Genomic DNA, 18,380 nt, shown 5'->3' on the forward strand with positions numbered 1-18,380 from the left:
CAGGAAGGTGTTTCAGACTGTCTCTGGGTCTGAGCAGGGCCCGAGGAGGACCGTGAGTGGAACAGGCCTCCGCTCTGCCTCCTGAACACAGACAAAGTTTTATACAGATGTTTAGTACAGAACCTTGACACTCTTGAAATTAAAAAAAGGGACCAATACTGAAACATAAATTTTACACAAAGTTGTAGAAAAGTCAGTTGACTGTCCACTGACCTGAGTACTGCAGCATTGTGATTTCCTGAGAGCTGTGGGACCCCAGCAAGACCTTAGTGGTCTTAGCCCCACAAACAGCATGACAAAACATGGGTGGGGACTGCATCATGTGATCCCACTTGAGCATGGGCATGCAGGGGAAACGCTCATCCATGATGTAGGCTGAGAACTGACAGAGAGAGAGGTGTAGTCAGAGAGAGCAATTTATAAAAAACACTTTCTGAATCTGGAAAAACAGATCAGACTGCTATAATAAGAAATTCTTTATTGAGGAGGGGGAAATTACATTTGATCATTTTTACAGTTTAGTTTTTAGTTATATGATCCAGCAGGATGTATGAGCTGGACAGGTGCTTGTGTGGAATGTTAGCTTGTGAGATCAGTGTTTTTGTATTTTAATAAAATAACAGGGTGGCGAGTCGTCTCTTGTAAAGGGATCATCTGATTGCATCAAATCAGGCATCAGGATCACCCGGTTTAATTTACACTAATGCTAATATTTGCTGATGAGAAAATATGTCCCTGCATAAGTGAAAACTTTGACCTGCTGGTGGTATTGGAGGAAATGTCAGAGGATCATTCATCCTCTGGGGACCACAAATTATTTTTCTTGGCAAGATATTGCAGTCTCGTGATATAAGACTAGATATTGTCTTAGATTTTGGATTTTGTAATATATGGCAGAAGTGTTATTTTTTTCTGGTTTTAAAGGCTGCATTACGGTAAAGCCATGTCATAGTCTCTACTCATCAGACTGTTACTAGCCTTTCTATAGTTTGCCTTTACCCACTTAGTCATTATATCGCCATAACTGATGATTATTTATCAAAAATCTAATTTATTGTTAAAGCTCCAATTGCCAACCCTACAATATGTCGCAATATCAACATCGTGGTATTTTGTCTAGAATATCATGATATCTGATTTTCTCCATATCAAATTTTTAGGTTCAATGGATACCACACTTAGGATAGTCGTTTTCTTTAACGTCTTGAAATCTTGTTTTCCTCCTACAGAGTTGAACTTCAAACACATGAGAACCCTGACATTTAGTAACAAGAATTTGAGAGAAGAATTTTCCTTAAAGTCAGCCTGACATATTTGGTATCTCTGGGAACTTAAAAGTCCCATGGCATGAAAATGTCACTTTATGAGGTTTTTTAACATTAATATGAGTTCCCCCAGCCTGTCTATGGTCCCCCATTGGCTAGAAACGGGGATAGTGGTAAACCGAGCCCTGGGATCCTGCTCTGCCTTTGAGAAAAGGAAAGCTCAGATGAGCCGTTTTGGAATCTGCTTGTTATGAGGTCATAACAAGCAAGGTTACCTCCCTTTTCTCTAGTTTGCCCGCCCAGAGAATTTGGCCAACCCATGAGAGAGAGACATCATGGCTTTCAAACGAGAAAAGTGGCAGTTGGTCAAGGCCACACCCCCACCCTCCACCTTGCCCCTCCCACTCTCCTCCTCAATAGCTTCAGACACAGAAATGGCACATCCTAAGGAAAGCTCATTGTGGGACTGGCTCTAGTGGCTGTAGTTCTGCACCAAAGCTGAATTTCGGGAAAGAGACTTCAGATACATTATTAGGGGACCACTAAGGTCTATATAAAAGCATCCAAAGAGCACCATGTCATGGGACCTTTAAGTATATTTACTACAATTTAAAATAATGTTATGTAATCATTGTGTGTACATTTGTGCTAATATTGATGTACCTGAGTCGTGATGAGGTGCTGGAAGGGATGGACATCTCCAAGATATCTGGACAGAATAAGTCTCTCCCCGCTGCGACACTCTGGGGTGTTGCTGATGCGAAACAGAGTGTGATTCGAGACAGGATTCACCTAGAGGGACAGAAGAGGAAGGGGAGGCAAAGAATAAGTCCAGGCCTGGACAATTCCTGGTGGCCTGGCTAGCTGATTGGCCCCGAGTGTCAGACTCTTGTTAACCCTTGCAACGCCGACATTACTCTTACATAAATACATTTGGATGCTGCTGTCTGAATGTTACATCCAGAGTTCAATTGTACAAAAAGATTGCATTCCACTCTGTGCTTAAAAAGCAGATTAAAGGTGCAAAATGTAATACCGTATTTTCCGGACTATAAGTCGCACTTTTTTTCCTACTTTGGCTGGTCCTGCGACTTATAGTCAGGTGCGACTTATATATCAAAATATATATAATTTAACATGTTTTTACATGTTATTTTATACTGAAAACATTACCGTCTACAGCCGCGAGAGGGCGCTCTAGGCTTGTGACAACCAGAACGCTCCTCCTAAAGACAACTGAGAAAGAAAAGAGATAACAAACTGCAGGTAGTAAAATATGCAGCCCCGAAAACGGTAATCGAGCAGCAGAAAGAGAGTTTGAAATGAGGGAGAAACTTATGAGGGAGACTGGCGAAAAGGTGACTCTTACTGCAATGAAGAAAACAAAGAAAGCTAATCGGCTAATCGTGGGCTGAAAGCAAGACGGCCAGAGCTGGAGGAAGGAGTCGGGAGGGGCTCGTTCACGGTGCAAGTTAGGTCTCCACGCCTTTTAATACCTCCATGCTCCACGCACTGGTAGCTAGTTGTTCTGTGTGCTATTGTATAGTTCAATAACTGTTAATGTGTTACGTTAACATACCGGACACCTACCGTATTCAGCGTATTGTTCGGTGTGCTATTGTGTAGTTGAATAAGTCTTGTATTTATAATCTAAATAAATGCGACTTATAGTCCGGTGCGACTTATATATGTTTTTTTTCTCTTCATGACGCATTTTTTGACTGATGCGACTTATACTCCGGAGCGACTTATAGTCCGAAAAATTGTGATGTACTCATATACTGCACAATGAGGAATTCAAGTACAAAATACTAGTTCTGGTGGTATACATGGAATGGAGTGTGCAAACACGCTAGCTTTTCACTAAATATGACGTGTAAACCCACTACCTATTTCCAGCATGTAAGGGAATTGCTCCTGGGTTGTGACCCGGGTATCTGAATTGTATTAACCTGCGTTGACTGGCTTGGTTTAAATTGACAAAAGAAGGGTGGTACTCAGGTTGGATAACCCTGGTCCGAACCTGGTCATTGTTGTGAAAGAGATGACTCCCATGTTGTTAATCTACACTGTGTTCTTTGGGAAAAGACTAACAGCAATAACTTAACTCAGTGTTGGAAAAAGGAAGAAAAGGAAAAAACATTGAGACAACCACCCAATCTCTTGTCTCACCCTAATGTCTGTGAGCTCCACCCCTGTCCTGTCTGCGTACAACATCACCCTTGGGTGGGCGGAGAACTCGCACCATCGCCATGACGACTTAGCGTTGAAGTACAGGTTGCTGTCTTCTTCCCGAATCTTCTGCATCCTGAGAGGACAGAGTGTCACTTTAATTTTAAGTTTGAGTTATGATTGGACTTGAAACAGATAAGACCTGTATTTGTAAGAAAAATGAGTAAACACTTTCCTGTCTATAAAAAAATAAATAAATAAATAAAAGAAAACACTTTCTCACCCTTTGCCAACAGTCCACAGGTTTGCTGCTCCACTTTCACTTGCCACTAGAACTTCACCTAAAACATGAGGACTGACAACACACAGCAGACAAGATGTTACTTTACCTAGTTGGGACATTTTCAGAACTCAGACACTTCCTGTCACTGGCCATCAAGGATGCAGGGGGAATTGAACTACCATCCTGCAGCAGCGTTGCTCCTCCCTGATGATCACTCACCTGACGTTGATGCAGGTTGCGACCTCTCTGGTGTTGACAACTTGCAGCAGACGAGGTTCATTTCTTTCGCTGAACCTCCAAACTCCACACAGGTGATCCGACCGCACCGCAACACAACCTGCAAACAACAAACACGTTAAAATGTCTGCACGCTTTATTGGTTACAAAAGTTTCCTTTCCATCAGACGCCTGATTTATATATTATATGGCGTAGCCGCAGCACACAATTTAGCAAATGTGCAGTGAAGAGAGAGAGAGAGAAAAAGAGAAAGAGAGGTGTGTGTTGATGTGTTTGAAGTTAGCAGTAAAGTTACAGCTGTGAACATAGCAAAAGAGTGCGTGTACAGTTTATTAGCCGGTGAATAAAAACTAAATCTCCTCAAAACCCAAGTAAAGATCCCATGTCTTGCTTGCTAGTAGTCTCCAATGGCCAGACCTTCCTCCACAGCGCTGCGGAGGAGGGTCTGGCTAGTCCACACAACATACTGGAAGAAAAAAAAAAAGTGCTCTAGTTTATTGGCATTTCTTTAAACCAATTAAAATCGTCTCGGGCGCCGGACGGAGCCACGGTGCATCTACAAAATACATTGTTTATACATGTTCAAAAGATGTTTTAATCGTGCAACAGAAAACTGGACTGGACAGATAGTCTAGCTAGCTGTCTGGATTTACCCTGCAGACATCTCAGGAGCAGTTAACCACAGTGCTTAGAATAGAGTTAAGAATGCCAACACAAAGAAAACGGAAGGTGAGGGACATTCGGTCAAATATTAGGGACATCTGGCGTAATTTCCGGCAGCACCTGAAAAATCCTGGAAATGAAACGTAGTCGATATAGACTAGCTTGCTAGTTGCTGGTTAAAGTGAAGGGGGTTAGCCACGGAGCTAGCGGCAACTTCAGCGCAGGCTCACTAATGGCGTTTTTCCATTAAACGGTACCTGCTCGACTTGCCTCGACTCTACTCGCCTTTTTTGGTTTTCCATTATGAAAAAAGGTCCGTGGTACCTGCCAACAGGTACTTTTTTTAGTACCACCTCAGTCGAGGTTCCAAGCGAGCTGAGGCGATACCAAAAGGTATCCCTCACTGCATCCGACAACCACTAACCTTTATGAAAATAATTGTGTGATGTCACCAATATGCAAATCAGTGTATGATGCCATTTGCACTTAAGCGCTTTAAAACCCCAGAAAAAAAACCCCGCTGAAGACTTTTAGAAATACTTTCTTGTTCTTACAGTCATTTAACAGGGAGGCGGAGCTGATCTGTCTGACAGGGCCTTTCAGCTGGAAGCTGAACGGGTCACTGCTGCTGACCTCCACACAGGAAGAACTTCCTTTGTGGTGCTGCAGCTCCACTCTGTGGAAGTCTGAGGGACTGTGTTAAGAACCAAAAGGCAGCAGAAACACAAAGCAGGAAAAACAACACTCTGCTTCAAATCTACCTCAGCCATTACCATTTTATATAAAAAAATGAAATGTATGTTGTTGTTTTTTTAACCTACTGGGTTTTAAATAATTGTTTTAAAATGTCAGTATTTGATCATATCTGCAGGATACTGAGGCAGTCCAGTCCCTGGTTTCCAGGGTAGAGGAGACAGCCACGCTGAGAGTCGCTGCCGCTCTGTGAATAGGGGACAAAAGCCAGAGCGCCCCCGGTGGCTCCTTCAGAGAACAGCATGCGGTCTCTCTGCTCCGTCAGCTCCTCGTACAGCAGAGAACCCAGCAGCTCAGGAGGGATGGAAGGCACCACGTCCGACAGCAGGGCGCTGTACGTGTCCAGCGATCTGGAGGAATAGGACTGCGCGCATCTGGCCAAACGATACAACATGGCGAAAAATAAAACACCCATCAGACAACCAGAGGTATTCACTGATCAGTCCGGTCCACTCACATTTTATACTTCAGCATGTCAAGGAAGTTTTTCACCTTCCACATGTGGACTGAATCCCTGCGATATCTCTGCATAAAAAAAAAAACACATAGGTTTTAAATAATAGATGTTATCAATAACTGATTAGTCACCGCTTGTTAAATAACGACAGGTGGAGAAGCCACTAGCACTTTGTAGTGAGACCCATGATGGAAATATTTAACTTGTGTTTTGTTTAATTTAGATTTAAATGATTAATGATCAATAAACCTGTGGGTGACTGATTAGGGGAAATTGGTTAAAGTCTGAATCAATGCTTTATATATTCAGAAAAAGCCCAGTAACAGATAAAAATGGAACAACTGGAGATCAAAGGGCTGGCAAGCATCTTAATACTATTTGTCTTTTCATATTTCATTCTAGGGCTGCCACCTCTTAGTCGATTAGTCGACTAATCTGTCGTTTTGGTCTTAGTTGACTAAGATTTCTTTAGTCGATTAGTCATTTTTTTATGCTTAATCATGCTTAATTATTTATTTCCAAGAAACTTCTGAGCACATTTATGGTAAACACAAGATTTAAAGTGGTGCTTTTGGAGAAACTCAGTTTTACAGATTGTTAATTAACTACATTTATATTGTGCTTTTCTAGTCTTAACCACCTCTCAAAGCGCACAGCTCTGTCAATTAAATCAACAAATCGATTAGTCGACAAAATCCTATAAGTGTTAGTCGACTAATAATTTCTTTAGTCGAGGACAGCCCTATTTCATTCTATACAATCACAAAGCTTCCAGAGCCCAAACTGAAGTCTGTAAATTGTATATTTTTTGTCTAACCAGTTTTCAAACCAATAAATGAATTGTCAAGAGAAAGCCTATTCTTGTGAATCTCACCTCTCTCTGTCCTTGTTTAAAGTTGAAATTTTCGCTCAGAATTTCACTCATGCACCCGAAGGCATCCAGGTAGTGGTCCATGAAGAAGTTCTCCATCTAAATACAAAACCTATTAAACAAAACCTCAAAACACAGAACAAAAAGGCAAAAGACAATAAGATCTGAGGCTGCTAAGCACGGTCGGGTTTATACCAATTCTGTTAATTATAAATCTGATCTGGTTTGTTTGGATTACTATTCATTCCATTTATTAAGTTATGAGCCATATTGTGCATTAAATGTAACATTGCATATTTACACATTTGCCACATTAAGATAAACCTAAGTCTCACATTGCCAGACCTACCTCCACAGCGCTGCGGAGGAAGGTCTGGCTGGTCCACACAACATTCTGGGATCTGAGAAAAACAAGCTCTTGTTTATTGGCATATCTATGCACCGGACGCAGGTACGAGCCTCTGCAAAATAGCCTTCATAAGGAACTTGTTTTGGTTGAACATACGCACGCAGGGAGGTGAGCTCTGGAATTAAAATGGCTGTCGAGTGTGTGATGAGATTAATAATAATAATAATAAAAAAAAGATAAATATAATTTGATTGTCGGTTCTCTCTCGGAGGATGTTTCCCGAATCGACCGGAGTTTAGAATGCCAACACAAAGAAAGCAGAAGGTGAGGGACATCCGGACGAAAATGAGGATATTAGCTTTTATTTACACTCAAAAGTAAAAGCAAAGTATTCTTTGTATAGGGGTGTCAGGTTTAACTGGTATTGACGATAACAGTGACATTTAAAAATTATATATTGACATCATGTTAATAATACACATATAGTGAAAATAATCTAGCACCTCTTAACTTCTTTTTCTTTTTGTCATCACCCTCACCCCGAGCCTTTCCAAGTCGACCTACAGCCGGTGTAAAAAATATTTTCTGTTCATTACAAAACTATGACGGGCCTACCTATACTTATGGCTAGGCGGTATACTGACTTTTTAAGGTGTATGGATACATTTTCAAACAAGATGGGATGAGACAATACTGTTAAAATCAATATAGTTTGATGTTGCGTTACATAAACCACTTCTTCTGTAAAGTCAGGCCTATGTTTGCATCTTTCCTATCATACTCTTTAGCCTGTGTTGATCCTGTGTGAAAAAGATACATAGTTCACATCTCTGGAATCATCTACCTGAGACAAGGCTCTGTTATGTGTTGAACTGTCACACTCACATGTTTTGTGAAGTCCAGTGGATCTGGGGGCGTAGAAGGCCAAAGGAAAGCTGAAAGAAAGGTTTACAAATACTTACACACACATAAACATATCTCTCTCTCTACCTCTACATATACACAGATACATGTTTGTGTATAAAACAAATATAACGAATAAAAAAATAGTTATTTAAGTTACAAACAATGATAGAAGACAGATGGAAAGATGTAGCAGTAAGATAAATGTCGAACAGGTTTTAAGATGTTTATATGAAAATTAGACGGGCTGAATTTTCACTGTTCTGCTAGATTTTATAATTACAGAAACAACTGCAGAGCTAAATGTTGTGTTATCTCACGGTTTCATTTGTCATTTATTTCTTAACCCTGAAATATGTTGGCAGTCCTCCAGTTCTTCACCTTAACTTAAAATAACACACACTACACAGATCAGGTATTAAATATAGAGTCTCAGACCTGCCTCAGTGCTCCTGATCTGATCTGGAGGCGGAACAGGGACTGTTGTTTGAGACCTGAATGACCTACAGTGAGACAAAACCGGCTGTCAGTTACTTACACTTTTTAGGAGACAGGAGGGGAATTGGTATTGGCTCAGTGTGACGCCACGTCTCCCCTCTGACCTGATGCCTGGATGTGAATGTCCAGCTGGAGAGAGGACCGGAGGTGCCCTGAAACCACATACCAAACAAAAAAAGAATAAAGTGTGACCGTACAGATGACATTTTCAAGCTTTCAATCCAGTTCTACTAACAGTCCAAATACCCAAAGGATTAGGCTGCATTCAAAACAGAGAAACATCCCCACAGCAGAACATATGTAAAGTGCATAATGTCGGTGTTTAACAAAATCTAAATTTGTTAATAATCAGCAATATTCCGGAGCCTTGACTTTTATCAGAATCAGGAAGACACGCCTGACTTGTCTTTACACTGTATTTGAATGAATAAATAAATAAATAAATAATCTAGACTGATGGGTCTAGTTTTTGTGTGTATGACGGCAGAGTGGAGCCCATTTCCACACACACACGCACTTAAAGTTAGGTATAATATAAAAGGGTAAGTCCAAGTTTTGACTCAATATCTCATAATATTGATTTTTCACAAGTATTTGTATGCATAACTTTACATTCATTTGTTTTCTTTTCCTGGCTGAAATGGGCTTCCAGAAGTTTAAAATGGTGACGTGACCAATGACACAGTTTTAATCATAGTTTTATATCCTCTAATATACTTTACATGTGTAATGATTTAATCATATATTTCCTTACTTGTTGCAAAACTAGTATTACATCTTGATAAATTTCCGCCGATAGTGGTGATAGCTGAATACAAATACGTTTTGCGGTTAATATTTATTTGTAATTAAGTAACATTATCTGTTTATCCAATAAAATACGAGGCTATAAGTTAGCTCTTATCTGGATAAAAATAAATAATTCAAAAAATAATTTCAGATTAAGTTTGGGTTTTAATTATTTTACAGCACAGAACCTCAATTTTGAGACCTTTATAAATTTACGTGTAAATATTGTCATAATCAAACATGGCTCGAGTATATTCATAGATATGGTTTGCAAAAATATTTACTGCTTTATTAATATTAGTCAGTAGCATTGAGCTGACAGCTAAGGTCCCACCTGAGGTCTGACTCGGTCGTAGCAGCCCCAGTTTCCAGCGCAGTGTTTCAGGACCGAGTCCGGCGGTGCGCAGTTGTAAAACGAAGGAAAAAGCTGCTGTGGGAACTGGTAATCCATTTGAATTGTCAAACTAATCTAAATTAAAATAACTGTCCAGTTTTCTAATAATGTTTGTGTCGTCGTTTCTTTACTCTCTCAGTTTGTACGGGAACACGTCTGGACATGTTGTTCTGCGGCTTAGCTAACGCTAGCTCCCCGGACAGATGTCACGAATAATCACGTTTCTCTTCTTCTAATCATCAGGACACGCGTTCAGAATCTCAAACAACAAGTTGTACATGTCAAAGGAAACAGAACAGTCCAGTGAGGCACAGAACTGCGGTAGAATTGTCCAAAACCCTCAGTGTACCACCGAACACGTGCAAACTCGCGACCAGAAAACGACAGTCAAGCTCGGGGTATGAGCAGCTGGCAACAACAACAATAAGACTTCCGGTTGGTCTGATTTCTTTTTACCACCTTTTATTATTACTGAAAAGTGGCAAAGATATACATGACAAAACAATACAACTAATAATATGTATAAGATGACAAACCATGTAAGATAACAACAACCAAACACAATAATAAGTGTGTTAATAAACTCAACTTTAAAAACGTAATCATTTTGGGTTTTATTTTGAAAGGTAAATGCGGAGGTTGTTTTAGTAAAAAGGAGTAGGTGTTTGGAGTAAACCATGGATGTATTAAGAGAACGTGTAAACAAGCCAAGTTAGCCCTCTGAGCTAATGCGTTGCTAACTCATATAGTAAATAAAACGGTGGTTCCGTAACCTCAACCAGCGTGAAACAAAACGGCACACTCCATCTAGTCACAACCAGCGCATTTTCAATTCAATTTTTATTTATTCTGTCAAATCATAACAGAAGTTATCAGGACACAAGACAGTAGGTTTAGACCACACTTTAAATGTATAGAGACCCAACAATTCCCCCCAAGAGCAAGCATTTAGTGCAACAGTGGCAAAGAAAATCTTCCTTTAAACATGCAGAAACCTCAGACAGAACATTATGCAGGCTCTCTGCCGCTGCCGTTTGGGAAACAGCGACACAGATACAGAAGTATGATTTCATAATAATTATAGCAGTTGGAATAATGTGCAGTGGCAATTATAGTAACAATAAAGATAATAGAACTATGACTAGAAATAATAGAAGTAGCAGTGCAGGGCGTAGCAGGGCATCGAGCAGGACCACAGCAGCTACAAAAACAATCCAGGTGCCACCACAATCCAAGGAACTCTGCGAGGCAAGAAAGCATAAGGACTGTGGGGAAGAAGCTCCCAGGATATACATTGCCAATATGTAATTCAGATTCAAAAAATTCAAAAACCCCATTCCAGATACAATTACATTATTCCTATCCACAATTGTTATTTCAGATATCCACAACCTTCTTATATAGGAGTAATGACATCACTTTTGGGCTTCTAATTTCAAATATCCACAAATAATTATTCCTATCCTATAACATTCTAGATATTTGAAATAGAATAACTCCAATTGTGGATATCTGTTTTCATTTTGGATCTTCTTGCGTCCAACCTGGAGACTGCAGCAAAACGGTGCACGTGCCCCAGGTTTTTACTTTGAAAACACGAGAACGGATGTGACTCTCAGTTGTCAAGTGATCAGCTGACCGAAACAGGTCGGCTTCTCGGTGAGACGAGCAGCTAAAAACAAGACGAAAAGGAGGATAATTTACTGTTTTTATTTGCAACGGAGGGAAACGTTCGTCGATAAGCCTTCAATTGAAAGGAAATGTTCCAGTAGGACTTTTATTGGTACGTATATACAGTTTTCAACATTGTGTTTTGATTCAGTTATTCGCGTGGCTAACCCGAATGTCGCGACACTGCAGTTATGGTTTAGCGTTAGCATAGCGTAAGCACCACATAGCTCACTGCACAAATGTGTCCTCTCGCGTAGCTTTAGGTTAAAATATCGGCATAATTCTCTGTTGCTGACCTTCTACCAGGTATTAGGGACTGTTTAGCATCTCACTGTGATGTAAATGTATAACCCTTTACTCCCCAAACGAGGCTGGCTGCTGCACAGCCTGCAGACCTCCTGCAAACCTGTATGAAACGTCAAGGTTAATTAACCTTATTCAAATGTAGTGCAAAAACACAAACTGTTGATGTTTTGATGTAAAAGTGTATACGGTTTGTTGTCCATTACTGTCAAAATGTCACTGCTGTTTATTTCCTTGTCTTCGTGACAGGACAGTGACTCGTGACTCGACATTGTATTCGTGTCTGCCTGGAGATATAACGTTAAATGATTTGACAAGTCCTAATGATTGTGTGAACGTAATGTTATGTCAGCATCTAACTATATTGTCTGTACACATAATAATATGTCAACATGCTAAACGTGAGCATATTAGCATGCTACAGCAACAACAGCATGCTATGTATTTAGCATATTTAGCATGTCATGACCGCTTTATTGGCCAAGTATGTGTACACATACTAGGGGTGTGACTCCGGTTTTCGTTGCTCTCAATGGTACACACTTTTCCAATTGTAATAGAGATATACATACAGCTAAAAAAAGACAGCTAAGCTGAATAAAGATATGTAAAACATTACAAAGAACTATTATACAGGCTACATACAAAAAGGGGAAAAAAACAGATGCATACTGTGTTCATGTTCTGTTTGGTGGCTAATCCAAACCAGGCAGTGATGGATGTGCAGAGAACAAACTAGAATGATTGCAGTGTAGAACTGGATCAGCAGCTCCCAAAGGCAGGTTGAACTTACTGATCTCCAATGGCTCGGATCACAACATTTAAAATCGGCCTACAATTTGAAAAAAACTAAAAACTGTTACAGGATCTGAGAGGCCTCCCTGATTTATACATAAAAAACATTACTGATACTCCTTCTAGGGTGGTGCAGTCCAAACCCAAATGTTTAGTAACATTAGCCTCTACAATAGGGTTAGGTGACACATAATACATACTGTGAGAACATTTCCATGCCCACTGCAGTTGGTCATATTGAAAATTAATGAGCAGGTCTGTGTTAAGGCAGTATTGAATTTGCAGGACTTTGAGATTTTCCCAGTATTAAAATGACTGGATCAGTCAAAGACATTCTCCCTCTATGTTTCTCTTTTAAATTTTACCTCTCCTTCCAGACACAACAGCATAATGTCGGGGAACAACTTGGTTCTGCCCATAGTGCTCTGGGGCCGCATGGCTCCCACCCACTGTATCAGCAGTCTGCTGGTGATGGACGACTTCAGCACCATCATCACCGGCTGCCATGACGGACAAATCTGTCTCTGGGACATGACACCTGAGCTGGAGGTACTGAGGAACAGGGCCACGTGGAATCTGCAGATGCAGAATTCTGCTGAATTTCCTGCAGAATTTCCCACCGATTTTAAACAAATAAAAAATGAATTAAAACTCAGAACGTTAACACATCTCCACCCCAAGAAGAAAAAAATTATTTTCATTCTGGATCACTGCTGAAATCTGTAAAAAGTGTGCAGATTCCATTTTGGGTCTGCTGATGAGGGTAAAGGTGGTGGCAATTATGATGGTGATGACGATAGTGGTTGTGTAAACCACTTATTTACTCTGATTCTCATTGTTTTATTAAAACCCTCTGTTCTTCTTTTCATTTTGCTCAGATTTGTCCCAGGGCCATGTTGTTTGGCCATACAGCCTCCATTACCTGTCTGTCTAAAGCCAGTGCGTGTAGTGACAAACAGTACATCGTCAGTGCATCAGAGAGCGGGTGAGTACATTTTTGTCATGCGCACTCTATTAGTAGTTTGATATAGATGGTGATTTCTTGCTGATACAACAGAATAACTTGTAATTTAATTCACGTTGCAAAAAAAAGGCTAGTTTCTGAACAGAGGCTTCAGAAAAACAACGCAATTAACATGTTATCCTCAGAATACTGACTTATGATTTGAATACAGACATAATAATCAAATATTTCAGTACTTTGGGCATACTGTTTTCTCATATGAGGAACCGTTAACTGCTTGGGTTTTTCATGTTTGGTCATTTGACTTGACAAAAATGACTAAGACACTTGAGGCATTATCTGCTAAAGCGCTGCAACTAACGATAATGTTCATTGTCGATTTAATCTTTCCTTATTTTCAGGATTAATCCATTAGTGGTTTGGTCAATAAAACTGTCATAGAGGAGTGAATAAACTAGAATATATTCACATTTTAGAAGCTGGAATCAGAGAATTTGTACTGATTTTCATTTTTTTAAAAAACTCAAATTGATTTAATTAAGGAGTTTTGAATGAAGAGTCTCTGTAAAGCACATTTGTTCTTGTTTAAATGTGCTCTATACATACCATTGTAATTGTTATCAATGTTAAAAGGAATAAACTATCAACTTTTAAAAGAATATTATATTTAAAGCATATCTTTGCTAAATGTCATTATCGGTTACCATATACATAGTCTATATCCACAACGTTCCACTTCGGGGATTGCTCCGGTGCTGCCGGATGCATGTCTTTTCGGCCGATGTCCGTATCCTTCCGCTATCTTTGTGTTGTAATTTGAAACTATGGTCGATTTATGAGGACTATGGTATCCTCAGATCTCTGCAGTAAAATCCAGACAGAAAGCCAGACTATCTGTTCAATCTGAGTTTTCTGTTGCATGACTAAAACAACATTTGAAAATGCACATTCCACCAAAATAAGTTCCTAGGCTATTTTGCAGAGGCACCATGGCTCTGTGCGGAGCTTAGCACCGCCCCTGACGATTGTGATTGGTTTAAAGAAATGCCAATAAACCAGAGTACGTTTTTCTCCCATCACAGAATGCTGTGTAGACTAGCCAGACCCTCCTCAGCAGCGCTGTTGAGGAAGGTCTGGCAATGCGAGACTACCATATACACAACACTTTAATCTCAATCAAATAGAAGATATGATACACAATTTCTAGATATAAACTCCAGGATAAAAGTTTAATTCCTACTCATTTATGTCTAACTTAAGTTTGGTCATGTTTCCAGAGAGATGTGTTTATGGGATGTGAACGATGGACGCTGTATTGAGTTCACCAAGCTGGCATGTGCTCACACTGGCATACAGGTAAGACACATACTCGCACACCCTACATTTTCAAATAAAAGCTTGTTTTCAATAGGGCTGTACTGAATAGTTTGAAGTTTGATTCATAATGGTGATATTCAATTTCTAAATCAACATTCGGTGGCAGTGCAGCTTTTTTATTTTTATTGCATGTCTATTCATTCTGTTTGGTATTTCTGCACAGTTGCAGATAAATATTAGACTACACTAATATTATTTGTATTGTATTATGCTTTTTGTAGAATTAGATTCCAGTGGTGGCTGCGTAGGGCTGTTTCTTACTTGTGTGATCCAAACATTCCCAATTATTCCAGAGTATTGTAAAGTCCAAAACTCCATGTATTAAAAATAAACATAGCTGCAAACTAGGGGTGTCCCCGACTAAGGATTTACACATTCGAATCAGAATTGACGAATCTTTCTGTGGTTGTGTGGTTGTGTGTGTGTGTGAGTGGGTTGGGAGGGGCACGACACTAGTCAGCAGGAGGGTAACATGTAAACCGCAGGCGCGTATTGACGCGTATTTCGCATCCGCTGCATGCATAACAGTCTCTCTTTTGGGAACTGTGTATCCTGGCTCAAGTGTGCGCATTAATTCTTTATAACCTTCACCGTCCACAACATTTACTGGCCTCATTGTGAAGCAAAATAAACTGCAATTTTGTCCGGGATTTCTCTTTTCCTTTTCTCTGGCAATGGCGGTCTCAAATCTAGCTTTCTTTGAGTTAGTTTTGGTGCAGCTCCGGTACTACTACTACTACTACTACTACTACTACTAGATGAACTGCTGTCGTCAGTCTGATACTGTGGGTGGATCTAGAAAAAAGACTAACCTATTTTAAGTCCCAACATATGATATTGCTATTCGTAAATTAAAAGCGCCATTATATATGAAAGAGTAAAACGTCTTTATTGGTAATAAACTTACCCGTTTTAAGTGGAAAGCCATGTTTGTTGTTGACGAGTGGTAGGACATGAGCTGTTGGCACAACTTGCATTTTACTTTTTTTGGATCATCTTTTACCATTTGAAAGTGCATCCACACTTTAGATTTTCTTTTTCCAGACATTGTTAAGTAACGTTAATCTCCTCGTCTGATGCTCCTCGTCTGTCGCGGATCAGGGAAAGTGAAACAGGGGTGGTTGGATTTACACACACACACACACACACACACACACACACAAGTAAAAATATTTATTGAACTTTTCTTTCTTTCTTTTCACGTTTTTTTTTACAGCATTATCATAATTAAATGCTGTATATAACTTAATATAACCGTACAAAACCAGTAGTTTGTAGACATTGAGCACCCCCATATTGCCAAAATGGTATGATCCTCGTTTCATAATAACACCCGCAAAGATCCGACTGTGACATTGGTGGTCGAATCAGGCTCCGCATATCGATGCATCGAATCTTCGACTATTTGGGGTCACCCCTACTGCAAACATTTCCAAATTCTAAAAACATGTTTTTTTATATAATAAACGAGACTATCAGCTCCACATAACTCTGTCTGTATTTTTCAACATGGCTGTGTTTAGAAATTGGTATCTTCCGGCGACTTTCTTATGCAGAAACTCAAGTAAAGATAATTACCACTTCTGAAGAGTTCATCATGTTTTTATTTTTTATTCCTCCGTGTCCTCCTTGGCTACTAGGAACTGTGTGGAGGAGGGGTGGGGGTGAAGCGCGTTCACAGAAGGCTTGTGTCATGTGGATGCACCGACAGAATTGTTGTCATTACTTAGAATTCCTCATGGGGGAGACCTAAACTACGCACTATAGCTTTGAAAAACCAAGTTTTCACTGCAGTTAAAAAAAAACCCATTTTCTCTCCTGACTGTGGCACGCACCTGTATTAACGGGCACCCTAGCACCAATCTAACAGCACCATAATTTACAATTATACAACCAAATTAAGGATTTAGTTTAGAATAAGAACTCGGAATTCTGTCGTTGAGTCACTGAGTGAGGAAGTTCCCCCATCAGTTTGAGAGAGTGTAATGACGTGAGTGGTGGTGACGTGGTGTTTTCCAATTGGCCATTTCCCTTTCAAAATGTATTGGCTCGACAGACTTTTACCTCCGCTGACGCCCATCACTCAGCTGATTAACTTCCTCAATGCACAGTTGTTGTTGTTGCTGTTGTAGCTGCCACCCGTTTCAACCCTTTTAATGCACAGGCTTAGCAGCACGGGCAGTGTAGGTCGCCAATGGTGTGCAATTACTCTAATACTTTATCTCACATGGTAAATTCATCATCATTTACATTTCCATAGCACTAATTCCACCAGTACAACAAAGTCATGTCTTATTCACCACTCGGCTGCTCTGTTTCTCTTTTTAACCCAAATATTCTTTTCATTCACTAGTTGGTTCCAATTGCTTCTATTTTGCTGTTTTTTAATCACTATGAAGCTACTGTCAATGAAAATCAACACCTCTTTGAAATGTTTCACATTAGCGTGTTTCACAAAGTCTTTTTACCCTTTTGAGAGGCTGGAAGGCTAACATTTTTAGTTTTTTGACTCTCTTCCTCCTGTTCCCATCCCTCCTCACCTTTTGGTGTCTCCTGCACTGTCAACTCTCCCTGTTTCTCCACCTCCTCCTCTGTGGTTCTCCAGTTCTATCAGTTCACCATCGGCACTGAGAGGGAGGCACGTCTGCTATGCAATGGCCACTACCCAGAAATCCTTGTGGTGGATGCCACCAGCCTTGAGGTCCTGTACTCCCTGGTGTCCAAGATCTCTCCTGACTGGATCAGCTCCATGAGCATCATCCGATCCCACCGAACACAAGGTGAGAGACATTGGTGGGGCTGGAAAATACTTTGGAGATTAAACTGATGGGATTGGTTTCTCCATGCGAGTTCGGTTGATTTTAATATTGCATGTGCCGGTAAGTGATTTGAATCCAGTTCGGAGCACATGTCTGACTTTTCACATTCTGCCCCCACTTTATTACAGCCCTACTTATCTGCTGTTTTTCAGCTGGTCTTCTTGTAATTTCAAATCAATTCACAGAGATAATTTACTAGATTTCTATGTCTAGTGAGCTACACATATGTAAAATTTGAGTTTTGGCTAAGTCCCCCCTTTGCAAAGTGTTTTGATTGATGACAGCCCTGTTTTTTGACCAACCTTGCGCATTTATAGTAGAAATATATATCACAATCCCACAATGCTGTATACCAAATTTGATGTTGCTACAGCCGTTACATCATGGCAGTGCCTGATGTTAAATAATCAAAAAATGGGCAGGAGTGGAATGCGGATGGAGCTGAGGGGTGCTGAATGAAGCCTACATTCTATGTTCTAAATCACTCAAAGCGGTATGTTCTTAATTATGCAGAACTTTAAGCCTGAATATAATTAAAACAGGTATGTTATACTTCTTCTTCTTCCCCAAAGTTGTCATGAAGGGGGAACGTGGCTATAGAGACAAACACTGTTTTTTGTACCGGGCTGTAAACATGCTTAATTCTGCTGTAAAGTTGGGCATTTTAACACGGGGGATCTGTTGTTTGACTCCCTTTTGGAGCCAGCCTCAAGTGTCCACTCGATGAACAGCAGGTTCTTGCACTTCCTTATTGGAGGTTGCAGTAGTGATGGCGAACTAAAGCTTTCTGAAGCAGTGAAGCTTTCAAGCCAATTG

General features: G+C 40.1%; 2 protein-coding genes across 5 annotated transcripts in view; one reads left to right on the forward strand and one right to left on the reverse strand.

Annotated features, from left to right (window-relative positions):
• taf1c (TATA-box binding protein associated factor, RNA polymerase I subunit C) overlaps positions 1 to 10,051 on the reverse strand; it is an 18,883-nt gene extending 8,832 nt beyond the window's left edge. Inside the window, exons 1-13 of one of the 2 annotated variants that reach the window (XM_028602000.1) lie at positions 9,576 to 10,051; positions 8,493 to 8,604; positions 7,937 to 7,986; positions 6,706 to 6,801; positions 5,832 to 5,899; positions 5,498 to 5,748; positions 5,176 to 5,307; positions 3,940 to 4,057; positions 3,721 to 3,792; positions 3,438 to 3,573; positions 1,929 to 2,057; positions 214 to 382; positions 1 to 81 (exon numbers count right to left, since the gene is read on the reverse strand). The exon at positions 1 to 81 is cut by the window's left edge and continues 57 nt beyond it. In XM_028602000.1, the coding sequence (XP_028457801.1) occupies positions 1 to 81; positions 214 to 382; positions 1,929 to 2,057; positions 3,438 to 3,573; positions 3,721 to 3,792; positions 3,940 to 4,057; positions 5,176 to 5,307; positions 5,498 to 5,748; positions 5,832 to 5,899; positions 6,706 to 6,801; positions 7,937 to 7,986; positions 8,493 to 8,604; positions 9,576 to 9,692 (1,531 nt within the window). In that variant the 5' untranslated portion in view covers positions 9,693 to 10,051. Of the gene's footprint in view, positions 82 to 213; positions 383 to 1,928; positions 2,058 to 3,437; positions 3,574 to 3,720; positions 3,793 to 3,939; positions 4,058 to 5,175; positions 5,308 to 5,497; positions 5,749 to 5,831; positions 5,900 to 6,705; positions 6,815 to 7,936; positions 7,987 to 8,492; positions 8,605 to 9,575 lie in introns of those variants that run through there. The other variant, XM_028602001.1, reaches the window with a different exon arrangement.
• The window catches only part of wdr7 (WD repeat domain 7), a 163,261-nt gene continuing 154,462 nt past the window's right edge, over positions 9,582 to 18,380 (forward strand). For 2 of the 3 annotated variants that reach the window (XM_028601997.1, XM_028601998.1), the window contains exons 1-5: positions 11,260 to 11,418; positions 12,782 to 12,953; positions 13,283 to 13,389; positions 14,646 to 14,724; positions 17,351 to 17,525. In XM_028601997.1, the coding sequence (XP_028457798.1) occupies positions 12,795 to 12,953; positions 13,283 to 13,389; positions 14,646 to 14,724; positions 17,351 to 17,525 (520 nt within the window). In that variant the 5' untranslated portion in view covers positions 11,260 to 11,418; positions 12,782 to 12,794. Of the gene's footprint in view, positions 9,684 to 11,259; positions 11,419 to 12,781; positions 12,954 to 13,282; positions 13,390 to 14,645; positions 14,725 to 17,350; positions 17,526 to 18,380 lie in introns of those variants that run through there. The other variant, XM_028601996.1, reaches the window with a different exon arrangement.

The sequence above is a fragment of the Perca flavescens genome, chromosome 16, assembly GCF_004354835.1.
Source record: "Perca flavescens isolate YP-PL-M2 chromosome 16, PFLA_1.0, whole genome shotgun sequence".
Classification (NCBI taxonomy): domain Eukaryota; kingdom Metazoa; phylum Chordata; class Actinopteri; order Perciformes; family Percidae; genus Perca; species Perca flavescens.